The sequence below is a fragment of the Protomyctophum parallelum genome, assembly GCF_964188405.1.
Source record: "Protomyctophum parallelum genome assembly, chromosome: 22".
Taxonomy (NCBI): domain Eukaryota; kingdom Metazoa; phylum Chordata; class Actinopteri; order Myctophiformes; family Myctophidae; genus Protomyctophum; species Protomyctophum parallelum.
The window spans coordinates 21,999,231-22,020,664 of NC_139714.1; the positions used below are offsets into that span (position 1 = coordinate 21,999,231).

The following is a 21,434-nucleotide window of genomic DNA, read 5'->3' on the forward strand; positions in this document are numbered from 1 at the left end:
TAATTTCTGGTCTGTCCATGAAGGGCCATATTATGTAAAATCGTTGTGGCTTGTCGTGGACATCTTTGTCGGTATTTATTAGTTTTGCCACGGACCAAACATAAATAGATAGCCTAGTTACAAGTCTGTAACTCTGAGAGTATACGAATGGAACCAAATGGACCCGTAAGTGTCTGTTTGGTTCCATTCGTACACTCTCAGAGTTATGGGGGTCCTTGAAAATAAAACGTTGGAGAACCTAATGCACCATAGTGTAATAGTAAATCAGTGTCATACATGAATTCCTGTTCTGTTCTTTGACTATATAGAAGTGTCTATTTGTACGTCTCTAAATGTTTTGATGAATTGAACAAGGTGCTTAATTGGGTCGTCCACTCACAGTTGATTGAAATGTACTGTAATTCTGCAAACTGTTAATAAATATTTCAATCAATTGATCAAAAACATATTCTGAAGAAAACCTGGAGACTGATATATGGATAAGAAGTTAAGAACATTATAATGGTGGGTAAAAAAAACTAAAAACTGTCATTACGAGCCTTGTAGTGAAGAAATCTTTCCAATTCAGCAGGTTCAACTGGTCTATTCTGCCGCCACAGAGAAGGATACCCGTTGATATGTCTTGAGAAGTAGATTGTGCCAAGCTATGAATGACTGATGGTGCATGAGCTGACTTCCACTGGTTAACTTTAATAACTTAACTATCAGTTCTACAGCATTATCCGTTTGGACGCATTCCATTATTTCCATTTCCAGTCAACACATCCTACTTCCGTGCAGACTGCAGGTTGGGGCCATTTAGGGCTGACAGACCAGATATTTGTTATCAAACAGCGCACTCTGCTGGACACACACCGAACTGAACAAGTACAGGCTCAGTTACCTCGAATTGGTAAAATGGCAACGACAATAAATTAAAACAGCCTGTCACTGTTTCAACAGGTGAGGCTGAGACAGAGATGCACTTCATCTTAAAATCAGTGAAATAAGGAACACTTGGGAACTCCTACAAGTACCGTAAAAGATTTTGCTATTTTCACCGTTAGTTTAGTTTTTTTGATTTGTTGAACATATCTGAAATTATTATTATTATTATTATTATTGCCTTTGAATTTCCTATAGACTATTTAGTTAGGCCCTATAGGCTATACTGGTTTTCAACCAGTGTCCAGGGAGTCAGGGACAGGGACCACAACAGGTGGTGAGAGTGCTCCAGGTGCAAAATAATGAAGGTCCATTTGGTTTCAATTTTACACTCTCAAGAGTCAAATTATTGTGAATTTAATGTCATTTAACATCATTTAGTTTAGTGCAATCAGATTTACTTTTTTGTTTGGATGTATGGGCTATCAAGGCCAGAAAAGTCGTTTTTTGACAGACATTACCGCATAACTTCCGGGTATGATGATGATGTCACGCGCATACCCTCTATACAATCAAGTAAATCTGTATACAAGATCATTTCATATTTCAGAGAGGGAGGGAAATACTAAATTAACTGTCAACTACATTAACACATTTCGTGGGGGCGAGTTGGTAAAGGGGAGAGTCGTCTGGTATTCTTCGAACCCAGAGTTAGTGTCGAAGTGTCCTTGAGCAAGACACTGGTGTATGAATGTGTGAATGTAATGTACAATCTATGTAAAGTGCCTTGGATAAAGGCGCTATATAAATGCACCATTTACCATTGTTAAACATATGCATTGCTTAATTTGCAAGAAGTCCACACGATTAGAGAATGTAGAATAATGTTATTTTGATCGTTTGCCTAAAACCCTTTCTCCAATTCATATATTTGATATTGCTGTATTTTAATGTATATTGATTGTTGATTTTGTTTTGTATTTCAGCTACATTGAAATGAGGGCCTGTCCCTCAATTGTACTCTGAACTTAAATAAAGGTTATGATTGATGAGACGCTCTGAGCCTCTGCCAGTGGTGCCAATTTCTAGCCTCCTTATGCGGTTTTGATTATTTGCACGTGTAATCTGCTGGTGTTGAAGTACCGTTTTGTCAATTCCCGAGTCAACACAGCCATCTACCAGGAGGTTTTAGAGCACTTTGTGCTTCCGTACGTTGGCAAGCTTTATGAAGATGCAGATTTCCATTTCCAGCATCACTTGGCACCTGCCCACAGAGCCATAACTACTAGTACCTGGTGTAGTACTGACCATGGTATCACTGTGCTAGTTGGCTGGTCAGTGAGACACCAGACCAGACCCAACCACACAAATGAGCCATCAAAGCAAACCTGGGCTTCCATAACACCCAGAAGACCACTGATCACCTTCATGCCACACCCCATTGATGAAAAATGTAATTCAAAAGTATTGTTTTACACATGCAGTCAGCTTTACAGACTAATTTCACCCATACAAATCAGGTCCCAGTTTAAAAAGTTTGAGAGCACCTGCTAATCTGACAGAATCTAAAGTTATTGATACTCATGTTGCTTAAATGATACTTGCACTGGACAATGTGTGGACTTTGAAAACAAAAGTTTGTTCCAAGTGCTTTAGACCACTCGTGAAACTCTCTCCCCAAAAGCATATAAATATATATAGTAAGATATAAGTATAAGAAATACAAGTATATTGATTCCTGCTTGAGGCCCAATGAGTGTGCGTGTGTGTGTGTACTGAAATGGCACCGGCCACAGGTGGAGGAAATACCTTAAAGAAATAAAATAAATGCAGTTGATCTTTAGCTTAATTTCATAAACAATTTCAGACTTCTTCAGAGAATGACCTGTGTAAAACAAATCGCAAACAGTCACCATGCATCTTTCACAACCACATACACATTTATTGAGGGACAAAACAGAACATAAAGAAACAGTTCTCTGTTAGAGGTTTATTTCTCTGAATATTTTACAAATATAAGCATAAATGTTCATATAGACTTGATGACAGTTTGAAGTCCGAAGTACGTTGAAGCACGTAAGCCACAACCACTGGCAGGGGACAAGGAGGGACGATTTTGCCCGTTTATCTGCAAAGATACAAAGAAAAAGATCAAGTAAGAACACAAAAACAAGTAGGCCCTTAAGACTTGGTTTGGCTGTACACTAGGGTGCCGCTCACACATAGACGACACCCTGTCATCTCGGTTTCTCCTGTGCCGCAATTGATTTTCAATGGGAGTCACGTGGTTGACGAGACAACCACGTGAGCAAGCTTGTCTCGTCAAACCATGCGACTCCCATTGAAAATGCAGTGCGAGCCGTGCGGCACGCTGAAGACACAGGAGACACCGAGAAGACAGCTGTCGTTCATGTGACTGAGGCCTAGGAGAAACTAATGAGGGATTCTAAAAGGCCTAAAGGCTATTCAGTCTATAAATGGTAAATGGTGCATTTATATAGCGCCTTTATCCAAGGCGCTTTACATAGATTGTGCATTACATTCACCCATGTGAAAAAACCCCAGGTTTTTCTTATTATTTTTTTTAATAGCTAATATATAGGCTAATAAGTAAGGCTGCATGATATATCGAACATGTACCTTCATCAGAGTGGAGAATATAAGTATATATCAAGTTGAGCAAAGCCACTCTTCTCTGACCCTCTCTCTAACAGACAGTTAACGATCGCTTGTTAAGTGCCTGCCAGACAGACAATCAGATGAAATGAAGGCAGGTGTAGAGTAGAGTGTAGACTAGTGAATTGAACATGTTCTCTTTATATCAAGTACTTCTTTACTACTTCTTTTTCCATCCTGAATGGCAGTAACTAGCATACAATGAGAACTGAGAAGATCTCCACAAAGGTTTACTCATCAAAACTGATTATAAAACTGTAACCATCAAAGCATGCACTCAACATACAGTATAATGGTTATGTGACCATGGCATGTGCATAATATAAAATCTTATAAGTTTTATCTGATATTGATTAATATGGGGGGTGGGTTCAATTAATCGATTATTAATCGGCAGAGCTGTCGACTATTGTCAACATATTCCCCAATTTCCACTGAGATTATGGGGTGAATGAATGTGGCCAGACCCATCTTCTCTTTCTGTCATAGTGACATTGTCCTGCATCAGATCATGTCCAAAATCAGGTTCTCCAATCTCCAGTAGACTCTTCAGTTTTTTTAGTGGTGCAACCACTCCCTTACGGAGCTATGTGTGTGGCTGGCTGGGTCTGAGCACTACTGTATATGTGTGGCTTGCTGGCTGGGTCTGAGCACTATGTGTGGCTGGCTGGCTGGGTCTGAGCATAGCATAGCATAGCATAGCATAGCATAGCAAGATAGATGTTATAGCAGTGACTGACTGAGACATCGAGCGTGCGTCCGCAACTGGTTGTGGCCCCCATCAAATGACCTTTTGACCAATGCGGCCGTCGCCCCAAGTTGAGTTTGACACCCCTGAACTAGCACATCGGGAGCAATTAGGGGTTCAGTGTCTTGCTCAAGGACACTTCGACAGTAACTCTGGGGGAGCCCGGGTTCGAACTGGCAACCTTACGGTTACCATCCACTGCATCCAGGCACTCTACCCCTGAGCCACCGCCACCCTAAACAGAATAATACCTATGCTCTTCCAACTAGTCTTTAATAAAAAAAAATTATCCCACGATTTTGTAACCCATTTTTCACCCCTGTGTCAATCATCTAATGTGATCCTGGGCTCTGCACACCCTCCACCAACCTAGTCCCCATATATGGGGGACAAGGGGAGAGTAACGGACTTGAACTCATGCTTCCTTCATGCCTGAGTGTCCAAGTTGCTCCTTTACACCTGACGGGGGAGTTTCCCTGGTTGGACGTAGCACGTGGAAGGAACACGTTATTCCAACCAGTTCCTTTCCCCCCAATCAGGCGCCCCGGCTGGCCAGGGGGAGGCAATTTAGTGACCAGGATCACTGCATGTTTTTTGTGAGGGTACCTACCCTAGGGGACACGGGGAGAACATGCAAACTCCACACAGAAAGGCCCTTTCACCAACCCCGCCTTCGGGTATGGGCACTGATGACGCGGAGGAGGAAACACGCCGCCAGCGCCCACAGCGTCCCGAGCGGGAATCGAACCCAGGACCTTCTAGCTGTGAGGCGACAGCACTACCAACTGTGCCACCGTGCCCTCATCTGTGCCACCGTGCCCTCAACTGTGCCACCGTGCCCTCAACTGTGCCACCGTGCCCTCCAACTAGTCTAGTAGCGAAAGCACACAAACCAATCCAAACCAAACCAGCACAAACCGATGGATGTTACCTCCTTTGTTCTTAATACATGCTTCAGTTCCTGGGTTCACCAATGAAGCAAATCAGATTATAAAAGAGAATTAGCCTTGCAAAACTGTGGGTCACAAAGATGTTCTAATGGTCTAATGACAAGTTATAATGGTCGCAAAATTAAGTCATAAATGGCCATCATTTGATAAATTAAAATATAAAATTAAGGCGAGTAGGGTGAAGGCACAGTTCAAAATATATAATCTCATCAACAGCCCTCATTTTTCCAATGTGTAGTATAGTAATATAGTAATAGTTCAAACCTTGACCTGCTGATGACATTAGCAGGGATTTAAAATTTAAAACTTGTGTTTTTCTCTAGTGTGGCTCTATGTAAGAGGCAAGCCACAGAGTGCATCTCTGTGAGTCTAATCTTGCAAACTGCTGGATTGATCAGTGCCATGTCTTGGTGACACTCACCGTCCTGTTCCGATTGGAATTTTATGGTTTTATTTTACAGCACCTCGTAACCGTTTTGAAAGGCTCTGTAAAAATTAAAGTTTACTTACGAAGATTGTCAATTATTGTCAATTATTCACATGGGAGCCCCCCCATTATTACTTTAGGCTGCATCTTGTTACAGTCATTATTTAGCAATAAATTGTGTTCGGGTAGCTCAGTCGCGTCCTTTTTCCTACCCTATTTCGCACCAGTGAGGAGGCGCTGCCTTATTTTGAGGGGTGGGAGGGCGCTGCCTTATTTACTACAGCAAACGACCTTTATTGTTTTAGTTGCCTTAGGTTCAAGTGGCATAACTTGTAATATGCTATAGGCTGTTTGAATTCTTTAGAAAAATATACTCATGGAAAGGCTATATAATTTTACTTATTTGACCCTATCAAGTATATAATATAAGTATATGTAAAACTTTGCCCACTGATATGTTAACTCGTCATAGCCTACAACTTCCGTGAACCGACTTCACTGTAGTAGCCTTTTCATAAATCAACTTCCGTGAACCGACTTCACTGTAGTAGCCTTTTCATAAATTATATTTGTACTTCGGCTGCCTGCTGTCGTGAAAGTTTATAGTTGGAGAAATTCAAAGCAGTAGTAGTTGTGAACTGGACATTTGTACTGAATGTTTCCTTTATCCTCGTGTTGTGCTTCCGTTTTCACCAAAGTTTTTATAATTTGGGCTGGTGATAAATGGGACCTTCTTATTAGTGAGGACCGATATATGGAGACATGGCTGAAAAGTGTTCCTTCAAAAGGAAAGACAAGAGATGGAGACAACTTTCAAAGTTCTTACAGAGCAGCAGCTCCAGAGATGATCTCAATGAGCTCCCTGGTAATGACCGCCTGTCTGGTACGGTTGAAGGTCAGCGTCAGCTTGTCGATCATCTCGGCTAGAGGGAGGGAAATATATCATTTAGTATCAATGCAAAAACATTAACACCCTCATTAACCATAGCAGGCATGTCATAATAGGCGAACAGACAAAAACAGGACAAGCATACAACAGGCAAATGAGGTGGCCAATTACAGACCCACAGGGACCCAGATCAACAAAGTATATTACATCCAACTAGGTTGTGGCTGTGAACTCGGCCAGGGCTTTTCAAACGTTTTCATGTCACAGACCACCACATCAAATGATTCTGTCCAAGGGACACAGATATGAAACATGTTTTGGATCAAATTGAACCCCACAATTAGGTTGCGTCTTGATGAAGTCTCAGAAGTTTTGCCATATGACTAAATCTAAACAGAAGATGCATAGTGCAGGGAGAGTAAAACTAAACTCTAAAGTCTAAACTATTCTTTAGTTTAGAACGTCTTACAGGCATTCTTGCTAGCGCCGTCCATGGCGGTCATCCTAGAGCTCTGTTCACTGGTGGTCGATTCTTTCATGCTATAATAAAGTATGTTGACCAGGGCGAACTCTTGGTAGTTCCGGAGCACGTCGGCATCGATGTCATCATAGATGCCCATGGTCTCTGTCGGGCAAGATGGCATACAGTGAGTGAGTGACTGGTTCAACACGGAAAATTCACCGCCGTTTACTTGGGACTTCAGTAAAATGCCATACCTGCGTTAGCGACCGTATCGTTGGAGAACAGGGGCTTCTTGGTCACCTGGTAAGAGATGACAGATCTGTATAGGGGGGGGAGGTGTCAATTACACTGCTGCGATAGCAAATATGACCAAGTAGCAGACAGGAATGATGAAGGTGGGCCTTATTTACTTGAAGTTGTTGTAGATGATCGTCCCCTGGTCAAACTCATATCCTTGGTTGATCAGCTCTGAGGCGATGATGGAAGCGTCGGCGAAGGTGGGAGGCTTACGGCCAATCTCTTTGAAGTTGAGCAGAATGTGCTGCCCATGAGTCCTGATGGAAGATACATTTAAGTTAAGAAAACACTTTGTGACGCCATTCAAACTTGTTAGCTTAATTGTATTGTTATAAATATAATCGTTTAGCTGGCTAGTTTTAGTTGTGATGCGGAAAAAGAGTGTTAGCGTAATGAGACTAGTAATGTGCCCAATTTACATACTCAATCTCAAAGACACCAGACTTCTTATTTTGGAGGGCATTTTGCATGCAAGACAAATATTGACAGCCACTGCTACATCCTTGGGGAAACACTATTATAAATGAGGTTTTATGTAATCGTAGCTGTTTTAAACATGACTAACCCTCGTGTTCTCAATCATCACTTGCAATGCTACAAAGTTACACATTCAAATGTATTCTAGTGTTTCGGCATCCCCCATCAGGGCAATTGGATAAAGAATGGTAAAGTAATTGGTCACGTTCAACGTCACAGTTAGAAGAGAGCTAAACACAACAGTGCCCTTGTGGTTCGAGTGTCTGCCCTGAGACTGGGAGGCCGGGGTTCGATCCCCGGCCAGGTCATACCAAAGACTCTGAAAAATGGGACCCAATACCTCCCTGCTTGGCACTCAACATCAAGGATTGGATTGGCCCATTGGGGTAAGTCTCCTACCGTCATGTACAGGGGGTGTACTTGTACATCAAGCTGCCTCACACTACATAAACAGGAGCATTTGATAAAACGAACCATTACGCAACGTTAACGTCATCATATCCTGTTGTATACCTCTTCAGTATGCCCCTCAGCTTGTCCCCTACGTTGACAACCATCACCTCCTTGCCAGCGGCAGTCAGTTCGGCAATCTGAGCCTTTATGGCCTTAGCAACACCAGAGTGGATGGCCCCACAGAGACCACGGTCAGATGACACACCAATGAGCAGGTGCTTGTTGGTGTTCTCTGGCGCTTTGATCTCGGCCTTATCGTAAAGGGCTGGGGAATAAAGTACAACTCATTAGCATCACCCTAAAACATGATCATCAGGTATTATTATAATATAAGGAGGAAGAATTTTCCAAAAAGTGTACAGCATTTGTTAAAATCATGCTTTGATGTAGACACGCCCACCAGTTCATTAAATCTCCAGCAATGTATGCAATTTAAATCTCTACCTACAGCCATAATAGAGTAGCACGGCATGATATATTTGGGCCACAATGTAATGGGTTCGATGCCGTGCACCGCCAATTCAGCATATGAGTAGCATGACTTGGGTGCATCAAGTCGTGCAGAAAGTAGTGGGAGTTGATGTCTAGTACATTGCAAACAGGGATAGACCAAGAATAGAGGGTATGCGTGTGACACCCGGAAGTTATGTGGGAACGCCTGCTGAGTAGCAAAAAAAAAAAGAAACGACATTGTGACCTTGACAGTCAAACTCCTGCCTGTAATTCTGAACAGATGTCATTAACAGTTCTATGTACTTCAAAGTCTGATTGTTACTTTTCCGATTGTCAATTACATTTGTATCAGCAGTTAATCAAAGGTTGTCCAAATAGGCAAAACTGTAAATCAAAATCAAATCTAAATGACAAACTTTACTTGGTGTATTGATTTAAGTCAGATCGGTTGCGGATGAGGCATCATACGTATGTTTGTGTTCATGCAGCAGTGCTGCTGGTGCATGTCATCATCTGCAGTTGTTCAGGTCTATATAGTGTCGCAGTCCCGCCCCCTTTCATGACGAGGGCCCCGGAAGACATTTTCCAATTCATTTTTCCCCATAGACGTTTCATAAAGTATTCGGTCAAAGCCAACTCGGATTGTGACAACTCACAACTCACTCAAAATACTGAATAGTGTAATGCTCATCTCATAGCCTGGATGGATGACTGCGCTGCTTTTATATTATACAAAAAAAAAATATATATATATATATATATATATATACACATATATGAAGCTGATCTTCCCATTAGAATGCAAGAGTAGCTGCAGACATAAACACAGGACCGAACTAAATCTAAATGATCTCTCATTACAAATAACTGTATGTCTGCTAATTGAACGATTAATTCAAAGTAGGGATGTAGGGATTTTTTGGGACAGTTTGTTTTTCTCATGATCGGCCGGCAGCCAACGATACCGATCTTGGGCGCAAGAGGCAAATTTGAATATTTCCCCAAAATATAAACAAACTGCCTCTGCGATATTGTCGCGGTGGTGTCTCATAACGTTGGCATGCAGTGATGTAACTAGGGTGCGTTTTGCGTCCAAAAACGCACTTTATAGTTTTGGGACGCAATAGACCATCAACCTGTGCGTCCATGGGATGCACTACTGTACTCCCACTGAAAAGAAATCGCGGGGGGAAAAATGCGGTAAAACAATAATCTACGGAAACGATCATTTTGTATGCCCACATCCGACCTCATCCTATGTTATAAAAAATAAAATCCATGTAGAAATCGTTGTAGAACCACTAATTTGTTGTAACTACATTGTCAACACAGCGCGCCGCCATGTTGCTCAGGCGAGCTCTGACCGGGGAGCGGAGCGCTCCGAGCGCAGCCTCTAGAGTAGACTAGAGCCGTTTAGAGAGAGGGTGACGACAATTGAGTGATCAGTGACGCTTGCAACCCGTTGCAGCCCCACGAATAAGCAGTGAACGGAGATGTCGCAACTCTCTCAACTAAACCGTGCTGCCTCCGACAGAAATATTTAGGGGAACATGTTTTAGCGTAACAAGCAGACCCGATTCACAAACAGACAATGAGTCACTTTAAATGAGCTGTGCTGCAGTGCATTAAATGCACCATACTTAAGCTCACTGATTGCACCACATTATTATTATTATTTATATATTTTACATTATTTTGGTGCCATTATATTATTTACTGTTCTGCATACTTTGCACTGTTGTTGCAAACATCTTTGCAAATATTAAAGTTTTCAGATTTGGAATTGTATTCACTTCTTTCATACATTTCTACATGAATATAACCACATTATAACAATAAAAAATGAAATGATAGTTTAATGCTGCAATTTGTAAAAATGACAAAATGTGACTGACAAAACGTCGCTGAAGTGGGACTCATCAAATGTCGCTGGGACTCATCTACAAGACCATCCCTGCATCCTGGGACTCATTACATTGGAAACCTAATTACATCACTGGGCATGGATGATTTGTTTACGTTTCAAAACACAGTTCTTATATGAGGCGATCTAAAATCCCCCTATGGGGTTTGCAAATTTAGAAAAACAATGCAAATAAAAAGTACATGAACCCGTGGACCAGTGTTGTTTTTGGCAGCAAATTTTGATTTTAGTTTTAGTCAGTCTCTTGAATAGTTTCACATTTTAGTCACCTGGAATGTTTTAGTGTTAGTCTAGTTTTAGTCGACTAAATCTACAGTCGATTTAGTCGAACAAAATGTATTTTGGCAGGCCTTGATGCCATCATAATGACATGTTTTCACTTGCTGAAAATAGCCGATCTACATGCTCGCGACGCGTTGTGGGCTTGTAGAACGACCATTTTCAGCATGCACCCAATAGAGCACCGAAGTCCTGACGTAACTCGCTCATCCCGACGATTCCCCTGGTTCGCGGAAGTAATGTCTCTATGGAGAATAACATGGGGTGATCTTAATATCGTCTACTATAAGCGTTGTGGTCCAAAAATAAACAAGCTGTCTCGGCGTTATTGTCGGGAAGGTGTCTCTGTATCGTTTGCAACAGTCAGTCACTCATATATGATACAGTCTGCTTCTAGCGAAAATCTAACTAATTCAGCAGCAGTAACATTAGCGTTTTCTCTCAGTCAGTTGATTCTTCATATCCATATGAGTGAAGCGGCCGGGGTGACATGTTTATTTTTCAAACACAGTTGTTATATGAGGCGATCTCAAATCGCCTCAATGGGGATTTCAATGCAACTAAACAAATACATGAACCTGGGGACTGACGCCCTCTACTGAAAGTGACGTTAGACTTCGGTGCTCTATAGTAAAATTACTTAGTGGAACTCTAGTCCACTAGTCCCTTCCTAACATTTTAGTCTAGTTTTTATTTGTTGACTAAATTGTCAGTATATTTAGTCTTCATAGCTTAGTTTATTTAGTTTGACAGTGAAAAAAAAAAACATAGTTTTAGTCGACGAAATCAACACTGCTGTGGACTTAGCGCCCTCTACCGATATTGGACGACTTCGGTGCTCTATACTGTTGGTATACATACCCAGGGCACCATTTCCGTAGACACGGGCAGGCTTCAGTGCCCTGTCGGCACGGGCATACTTGGCAGCTGCCACCATCTTCATGGATTTGGTGATCTTCTGGATGTTTTTGACGGACTTCAACCGAATGTTGACTAGGGGACACAAGAACAGCCCTCAGCCGTCTCCAGTATCAACAAAACAAAAAACAGCAAGCCTCCCATGTATGCAGTGCTGATTATAAGACGACCCCCATTTGACACATTTGTGGAAAAAGAACATTGAATGTCAAATCAAGTCTAGTCCCCCCGATTATAATACGAACGTTTTTTAGGATATTTCCATTAGAGAGGGGAAAAAAGAATGGTCTTATATGCAGGCTAATAGGGTATATACATAACATGTCAATGTGTATAATAGTTTTATGAGAAGAAAAAAAATACAATTATATATATATATATATTCAACTGCGTACTGGAACCTGTGTAACAGGTCTGCAATAGTTGACATAAAAAGTACTTACTGTCCTTCAGGGTAGCCATGTTCCTGAACTGCCCACTGCAAAACGCAGAGAACGCATTCAGAATTGTTGCAAGTAGCCCAAACATTTAGATTCTCAAGCAGCATAATCACAATTGTTACATGGTTAAATACGCCAATAAATTAAATGCAGCAGACAGAGTCATATGGGGGAAGACAAATATATACACAACATTTCAATTTGCGACAGTCCCATGCAAGCCAACTTGGATTACCCATTAGCACGTTGATACATTATTAAATTCAAGACAATGAAATTAGGTTTTAGACAGTCAAAATGACCCGTTTTCTGGACATACTATTTGCGCAGTGTTGACTAGCAGAACTTCGCATGACGGAGAGTTCGGCAGCAACACAATCAGACAATGACATAGAAGGACGGCCAGTAAATGTCATGTAGCAGCTACGTGTTAGCTTAGCATGAGCTGCTACAGCGGCTGAACTTGGGCTAAATCACACAGTATGTCATTCAGCCCCTGGCCTGCACGACACACACAGTTAGCACGTCCTTGCAAATGAATGAGTGCGTTTCTAATCGACCACGTTAACGTTCACACGCCAGCTTATTCGCATGCCACAACAACTAAACCATGATGTATGTATTAAATAATGTTACTTTACCATTGTGGGGAGAACACCAACGCGCTGGTCCTGGCGAACATGATTGCTTCTTACTGAAGGTCAGAGATGCAGCACTGCGCAGGCGCCGAGTAAATATGGAAGATGGCCGAAGGTCTCGCGAGATTGCCAATGTCATCTCCTATGCTATTTCGATTGTTTTATTTTGATTTGAAAATCTTTATTTTTAACTTTTCAGGTAAAAAATAAAATAAAACAATGTATTTAACAAAATGAAATAAAAAAAATAAATGAACAAAGAAAAAAACCACAACTATGTGATCATTGATCTTCCACGTTAAGTTAAAAAATAAGTCAAAATAACCCCCAAGTCTCGCGAGATATCTCGTTATTGTCGAGTGCTTCCGATGACGAACGAAGTGGGGTCAGGGTGCCGAGTGGAGATTGAAGTTGTTGAGCAGTTAGCTAGCCTAGCATCACAGTGAGCACACTGCTACAAATAAGCACAAACAAATAAGCGCCACTTTAACGCCATCTAGTTTTACAATCAAGGATGGGGAAAGCAGATTTCTTCAGCCCCAAGGCGATAGGCAACAGAATCAAAGCCAAGGGTCTTCAGAAGCTGAGATGGTATTGCCAGATGTGCCAGAAACAGTGTCGAGACGAGGTGAGAACCATGCACATACCGATAACTATGAGACAACAACAAAGCCATGTTGGTCAGCTGTAAGCTTAGCTAGCCAGCCATCTAATCATTAGATTCCAATCTATCAGCAATTTGTAGTAATAATGAGGGGCGGTCAAAGATGGGAGATATTGTGGGTTTATTCTGTCCTATAGCTCTGCATGGTCCATAGCGTTAGAGAAGGACTTCTAACGCTATGGACCAGAGCTATAATCCAATGCTACACAACTATAGTAGCCCTACAAGCAGAACCCAATGGTACTGAAGTTTCTGACATTTTTGAGACCCAGACCATGGGGTCCTATTCCACCTCCACCTAGCCCCTCTCGGGACCCTACGTAAAACTTTTCTGATATTTTGTTGAGTTTTACGTTGGGTCCCTGCTCACTACTGTATTTTCGTATGGAAATTCCTATACGCGGAAGTGGAGATTCTCTCTAAAATAGGACCCGCGGCATGTGACGCCATTATTTTCCTTGAGTTATTCTGAATTCGGTAACTTTAAGTAGCTATACATCCAGCTGCGAATATCTCCTGTGGCGCGGAAGCCGTTAAGTATTTTTAATCTTTGTTTGACCGATTTGGTCGCTTTATTTCTTCTTGTTTGTTTACCGTTTATTGTACCGCCTCCCGGTGTGCGGTTGGCTTGTGCGGCTACGTCCCTGCCTCTGATCTGCTGTGTCATAGCTATAGCGCCACTAGCTAGCCAGATAGGCGGTACAATGAGGTGTCAATAAACAAGGAAGGAAAAGAAGAATCCAAGCTTCCAAATCGGGCAAACATATATTAAAAATACTTAACGGCTTCCGCGCCACAGGAGATATTCGCAGCGGCATGTATGTGTACTTATACTTTACATATTCAGAAAGCCTCACACTGAATTATATCGTCATAGAGCGCGGGGAGCAGCGAAACATGTTGTTTATGTTTTAAAATGGGTGCGTATCAGGTGGCATGGTACTGCTGGAACAGGACCCCATGGTCTGTGTCGTCAAAATGTCAGAAACTTCAGTACCATTGGGTTCTGCTTGGAGGGCTAACCTCCACCCTGCTGCGGACATAAATAAAACATAAATACCGTAGATACGTCCTGTCTGCGCTCTTTGACGGCTTCTTTTCGTTTGAGTTATTCTGAATGTGTCAACTATAAGTACCTATACATACCGCTGCGAATTCTCTTGTGTCGCGGAAGCCGTTAAGTATTTTTAATCTATGTTTGAACGATTTGGAAGCTTGGATTCATCTCTTCCTGCCTTGTTTATTGACACCTCATTGTACCGCCTATCTGGCTAGCTAGTGGCTATAGCTATGACAGAGCAGATCAGAGGCAGGAACGTAGCCATGCACAAGCCAACCGCACATCGGGAGGTGGTACAATAAACGGTAAATAAACAATAACAATCAAAGCTTCCAAATCGGTCAAACAAAGATTAAAAATACTTAACGGCTTCCGCGCCACAGGAGAATTCGCAGCGGTATGTATAGGTACTTATAGTTGACACATTCAGAATAACTCAAATTAAAATAAGCCGCCAAACGACGCAGACACGACGTTAACGACAATATTTATGTCCGCGTTCTATCATTTCAATACGAAAACACAGATACGCACAGGGACCCTACGTAAAGTGACATCCAAATTTCAGAAAAGCTTTACGGAGGGTTCCGAGAGGGGCTACACAACTAGCAGTGGTGGAAAGTATAACCAAGTACATAATGTACTGTACTTAAGTAAATTAAAGAACATATGAGGTATTTGTACTTTACTAGCCCTGAAACATGAGTTATTATTGTGTTTTTTGCTGATTTTGAAAACCCCTTGGGGATGGTGCACTATAAATAAATAAAAATCACACCCGTGTGAACTGAGTGGTGCAACTCCCCCCCTAGCCGCAATTTGCAACTCTAGATTTTTTTACAATGGGTTGAATCTAGAGTTGCAACAAGCTCCATCCACTTCCTATTCATCTTTTTTGTCTTTGCTTTGTCTTAAATTACGTTAAACTCACCAACATTGCAGCTGCAGTCCAAGCTTGAATTATCTGCCGAGCTTGTTTTTCATAAAAATCCCCCGTAGACATGTTATGAGCTACTTTCTGTCCAAAATATTCCAAGAGTGACATTTCCGAGCCGCCATTTTGTATTTTTGCAACGTAGAATCTTACCTGCGCAGGTAAGACACCCAAAGAAGAGGCAGACACAGTGCGACGCCCCATTACACACAGCCTTCTATTAAACAAGCGTTCCCCCTCACGTCTTGTTTTACGGCACGTTGCAAAAATACAAAATGGCGGCTCGGAAATGTCACTCTTGGAATATTTTGGACAGAAAGTAGCTCATAACATGTCTATGGGGATTTTTATGAAAAACAAGCTTGGCAGATTGAAAGAGGATAATTCAAGCTTGGACTGCAGCTGCAATGTTGGTGAGTTTAACGTCATTTAAGACAAGCAGATCACAAACCAAAAAAGATGAATAGGAAGTGGATGGAGCTTGTTGCAACTCTAGATTTAACCCATTGTAAAAAAATCTACTCCCCCCCCCCCCCCCCCTCCCTCTCCCTCTCCCTCTCTCTCTCTCTCTCTCACACATTAGCAGGCAACAGTGCAGCACTGTCTCTCTCTCTCTGTTTCTGGCACAACAGCGCCCCTACTGGTACCCTAGGGTCCCTGATAGCTTATTCCACTCGCCATAGGACACAGATTTACCCACTCTTTGTTCACGGAGACCTTCTCGGTCGCTTGAGTGTTTGTGAGGTGTTTCAAAGATGCATACAACAGCTTTAGGAGACCGCCGCAACGTGTGCAAAGCGGCGTTAACCGCCGTTGCGTATTTTTAATCTTTTTTAAAAGTTTTGCTTCGTTGAAATTATCTCTCCTCTCTTCCTTGTTGACTTCCCACGACTGGCTAGCTGCACGTCCTAGTTACTGCCTCTGATTGGCCGACCGCGTACATGCAGGATGTTTATAATGCTGTTGTGTCGTGGGAGGCGGGAGTGAGGAAGAGAGAATTTCAGCGAAGCAAAAATTTAAAAAAAGATAAAAAATACTTAAAGGCAACAGCGGTTAACGCCGCTTCGGCTTCGCACACGTTGCGGCGGTCTCCTAAAGCTGTTGTATGCATCTTTGAAACCTCTCACAAACACTCAAGCGACCGAGAAGGTCTCCGTGAACAAAGAGTGGGTAAATCTGCGTCCTATGGAGAGTGGAATAAGCTATCAGGGACCCTAGGGTACCGTTGTCCAAACTTCAGAAAAGGTAACAAGGGTCCCGAAAGGGGCTAACTGAAACTGTGAGTGTCATCGAATGCTCAGAGTCTGACTCCGAGTCCAAGCACGTCAGCGAACCCGCAGTGAGCTGCCCATTGTCTTTTTGGACAGACAATGGGCGATTGAAAAAAATGGGCATATCACCCAACCTTACCTCCCAGTGGGACGTGCCTCGAGGACCTCCCTAGGGAGACGCCCAAGAGGCATCCTAACCAGATGCCCAAACCACCTAGCCATGTGTTTAGGTAAAGGTAAAACTGGCTGTGTTAGTGTGTTCAATAGTGAGGTAACTGAGGCTAGGTTGTTTCATGGGTTTGATGTAGCTACTGGCTAGGTTACAGGTAAGTTCTCTTTCTTCCCACCCAGGGTAGCCCTGCACATAGAAACACACAGACAGACACATACATTAAAACCTGGGAGCTGACCAGTACAACCACAGTCTTATACTGTTGGCCACGAAGCAGCTCCACTGGAGCAGTTGGGGGTTCAGTGCCTTGCTCAAGGGAACTTCAGCGGTGCTGGGTGAGTGATGACCAATCACTTCCCGACCCAGATTCTTCCTGCCCGTCCGGGGAATCGAACCGGCAACAAGGGCGCTCCTCTAACCCTTAGGCCACCGCTGCCCCGAAAGTATCGGTTCCCCAATCACAGCACTCAGCAGATTAATAACCTTTCTTTTATCACCAGACAGTTTTAATAATATTCAGCTGTATTTTGTTTTTGTCCCATTTTCTCTTGATTTCTCTGCTCACAGAATGGGTTCAAGTGTCACTGCATGGCGGAGTCCCACCAGAGGCAGCTGTTGTTGGCCTCAGAAGACCCTAACCAGTTCATGGACTTATTCTCAACGTGAGTCCTGTTTTATGCTGTGATTGTCTTATAAAGACATACTATTACTAGCATGTTAACCTTTCACCACACTGACTCCAGGCGGCAGAACTGACGTTAATTTTTCTGCTTTCCTAGGGAGTTTAAAGATGACTTTTTGGACTTGTTAAAAAGACGTTTTGGTAAGTGTTGATTTCCAACTACTTTCCCACTTTAACTTCACAGTTAAAGCGTATTACAGTCAAATAACGAGCATCTTCTTCTCTCCAACCACCCCCCCCCCCCCCCCCCTCTCTCTCTCTTTGCAGGGACCAAGCGAGTGCATAACAACATAATCTATAACGAGTACATCAGTGACAGGGAGCATGTCCATATGAACTCCACACAGTGGGAGACGCTTACAGACTTTACAAAGTGGCTGGGGAAAGAAGGTCAGTGGGCACAGTGCGTATGTGAGATGTGTGGATTTCAGTTATTCATCTAACGTTTTACATAAATTCACCATCCAGAAGGAATGGAGCTCTCACTGGCGCTCACAACGAGCTGTTCTCTTACCACCAATACATGGCCTTATAGATGCCAAAATTACCAAAGACAATGACCTAAATGTCAGTGGCATCAGATGTTATGTTCCTTATTCATGAGTCAAATACGTTTGATTACCTTGTGTAGGGTCTGTAGTATCTGATAAAGATCCTTTTTCCAACTTTGACGGAGTTGCTTGTAGTGTGCAGTATGCAACACCATCCTTGTCCACAATCATGCAACATTATGCAGCTGTGGAGCAAATGCTTAATTCTGTGAATAACCTTCACTATCTGCTAACTGCCCCCTCCAGTGGTTTGGAGTGGCTTTGCTAGTTATTGTCATAGTTTTCAAAAGTATGATAATAACTGACTACTGCAATGCTTGAAATTAACAAAAGTTACTTTTGTCAAAAGTTCATTTCATTTCAAGCCTCAACATTACAGTGGCCTGTAATGTTTTCAAAGTGCTACACCAAGGTGTATTTCTTTGACTGCTTTAGTGGTGAAATGTCAGGTTTTGAGATAGAGAATTCAGATTCTTTATAGTGTGTAATATATCTTGTTTAATGGAACCCCCTAGGCTTGGCCAAGGTTGACGAGACCCCTAAAGGCTGGTATGTTCAGTACATTGACCGTGATCCGGAGACAATTCGCCGTCAGGAGGAGTTGGAAAAGAAGCAGAAACAGGACTTGGATGATGAGGAGCGTGCTGCTAAGTTCATCGAGGAGCAGGTCCGCAGAGGCCTTGAGGGCAAAGAACCAGAGGTGACCCCCTCAACACACACACACACACACACACTCTTCAGCCAAGGAGGACACAATGCACGTCAATAGGACACTATGTGACATCTATACTAACATAAAAAAGTGTTTTTTTTTGTTGTGCAAGATCTACAAGATGTTTTCCGCCGAATCAAACAATGTTGTCTTTTATTCCCTAGGAAACACCAGTTTATACAGAGCTCAAGCGTGAGAACGAAGACGAAAAAGGTTAGTCTCGGGGATTGATTGCATACCGCTTAGCGCTTTTATATACATAAATATACACATTTGCTCTGAGACATTCCTTTTTTAAGCTAAAACATTTTGCAGGTTGTGTGTAGTGGTGCTTATTCAACAACAAGCTATTCAAATAAAAATCACACCATCAAATCACCACTATGGGGTTCACATATTGCTCAGCCAATCAAATCATCGCTATGGGGTACACACAAAGCTGGGTATAGGAGGGGATGGCGCCCCTCCAAACACTGAAGATGGGCTAATTATGTCTTAACATACTATATGATACAGTTAAAATAATGTTGTATTCATCAAAATTAGTCCCAGATTGTAGCTTTAATTAAAGGCTGTATATAGATACTTCTGCTTGTTCTTTCAGTTGTCTTCAATCTGGGAGCGTGCTCTTCTGCAGCAGGTCCTTCTAAACCGAGGTACAGAGGAAATCTCTTTTGGAATACCATTCTGTTACATCTGTTACATAAATGACATGGCAATTGTCACTTATTAATTTGTTCATAACTTGGTCTCCATAGTGCTGTCAAGGGTCCTGTCAAAGGTCCAAGTGCCCTGGCAGCGGCGGCGGCATCAGCAAAGAGGAAAGAGTTGTCTTCTGGTTCAGAGTCCAAAGAAAAGAAGAAGAGAAGTGCCCTGGATGAGATCATGGAGGTATTGCGTCAGTGTGTTTACCGTTTATTAGCCTTGTTCAGACCAAAGATTTGTGTTGAGACTAAACCATTTTAAGCCTGATTTATACTTTATTGTACGACGTACGTACATCGCAGATCTTGTAATCTGCTTCCTTTGGCACGTGGCACCTTCCTTACAATGGCACCATCCTTACAATGGACATTTAGAAATGGAACATTGTAGTGAGAAATAGCAGCGGTCTGAATTACCCCTATAATGTGTCTGCCATGTGTATTCATATCTAGTAATGGTTGAAAAGTAGTTTATCTGTACTTTATGCAAAATAGGGTCAGTGAAACACATAAACCATTCGTGATGTCTTTATTTTCTAGATGGAGGAACAGAAGAAGAAGTCAGTCCGAAACGACTTTTGGCTGCAGCCTAACATTGTGGTGAAAGTTGTCACTAAGAAACTGGGAGAGAAATACCACAAGAAGAAGGCAGTCATCAGGGTAACGCAGGATTCAGTTAAAAGTGACGTGTGCTTGTGTGCGAGTTAAAGCGAGCAAGCGTGACTTAACATTTCTATCTCTACTCCCGTTGCCACAGGAAGTGCGAGACAAATACACAGCTGTAGTGAGGATTATTGGCTCGGGAGACAAACTGAAACTAGACCAGAGTCATCTGGAGACCGTTATCCCTGCAGTGGGTAAGGATGCACTGCACACACAAGATTGTTCTGGCTCAATATGTAGTACCTCAACTCCGGGGTCTTGATCTAATCCACACCCCTCTGCACGGTGGCCTGCAGGTAGACGGGTCCTGATTCTGAACGGCCAGTACAGAGACACAGAGGCTGTGTTGGAGGGCATAGATGAGAAGAAGTTCTGTGCTGCACTCCTGCTCGACTCGGTAAGGGAGAAGTACAAAATTGTCTCATTCTTTGCACCTTTTGTCTGTCCATTCCCCCCCCCCCCCCCCCCCATCTCTCAAATAGATACATAACACTGAGTCATATCTACTGTATGTCTTAACATTTGGATTGTCTCGTCTACAGGGTCGCATGAAAGGTAGGCGAGTCGAAGGCATCGCTTATGAGGACTTTTCAAAACTGGACAGCCCTCCTGCCTAAAGACCCTCACTGACCAATGGCTGAGGGACTCTACTGTGTCAGGCTCCCTCCGAACCTGTATATATATATATAGATATCCACAGTGCATTGTCTGTGGAGCTACCACCTTTACACCTTTTTTTATTCCAGAATAGGTGAACGAGATCAAGCTGTCTTTTAGTTTTTTTTTTATTTGGTGAAATTAACAAAGTCGCTCTTGACAATGAAGATGTATCATTTTTCTTGAATAAAATACAACAAAAGTGAATCATGTGTCCTTTGTAGGGATGCTCCGATCAGGTTTACGATAACGATCACAGATGGGTTTTTTTCATGATACCGATCTTGTGAAATGTTGCAAATTTTAATATTTCCAAAATGATTATATGTCAAAACCCACGTCAAAACTGTTCCTGTGTGTGGGGAGGAAGGGGAGTATGTGTATGTTTAGGCCTGTCACAAAAATGCAAAATGATGTATCTGATTGACATTGTTACCACTTAAATGGTGTAAAAGATCAGTTTCTCCA

The 21,434-nt window shown here is 42.4% G+C and overlaps 2 protein-coding genes across 4 annotated transcripts; one reads left to right on the forward strand and one right to left on the reverse strand.

The window, feature by feature from the left end:
* Positions 1–2,828: 2,828 nt before the first annotated feature.
* On the reverse strand, positions 2,829–13,005 carry atp5f1c (ATP synthase F1 subunit gamma; the record flags this gene model as incomplete). 3 transcript variants are annotated; one of them, XM_083757607.1, is made up of 10 exons in its annotated part: positions 12,900–13,005; positions 12,262–12,296; positions 11,762–11,893; positions 8,305–8,509; positions 7,428–7,571; positions 7,272–7,336; positions 7,024–7,179; positions 6,492–6,588; positions 5,220–5,249; positions 2,829–2,992 (listed from the first exon to the last, which is right to left on the reverse strand). In XM_083757607.1, exons 1-9 carry the CDS (start codon positions 12,938–12,940, stop codon positions 5,243–5,245), a joined length of 882 nt encoding a protein of 293 aa, XP_083613733.1. In that variant the 5' UTR covers positions 12,941–13,005. The 3 variants fall into 3 exon arrangements, with proteins under 3 accessions (XP_083613733.1, XP_083613734.1, XP_083613735.1); XM_083757608.1 differs by lacking the exon at positions 5,220–5,249; XM_083757609.1 differs by lacking the exons at positions 2,829–2,992; positions 5,220–5,249 and having other exon boundaries at positions 6,488–6,588.
* A 290-nt stretch (positions 13,006–13,295) lies between these two features.
* Positions 13,296–21,294, forward strand: kin (Kin17 DNA and RNA binding protein). The gene is made up of 12 exons (XM_083757615.1): positions 13,296–13,524; positions 17,565–17,659; positions 17,777–17,820; positions 17,947–18,069; positions 18,746–18,930; positions 19,107–19,155; positions 19,547–19,598; positions 19,701–19,833; positions 20,187–20,306; positions 20,404–20,503; positions 20,606–20,706; positions 20,852–21,294. The coding sequence occupies exons 1-12, from the start codon at positions 13,411–13,413 to the stop codon at positions 20,924–20,926; spliced, it is 1,191 nt and encodes a 396-aa protein (XP_083613741.1). The 5' UTR covers positions 13,296–13,410; the 3' UTR covers positions 20,927–21,294.
* Positions 21,295–21,434: the final 140 nt, after the last annotated feature.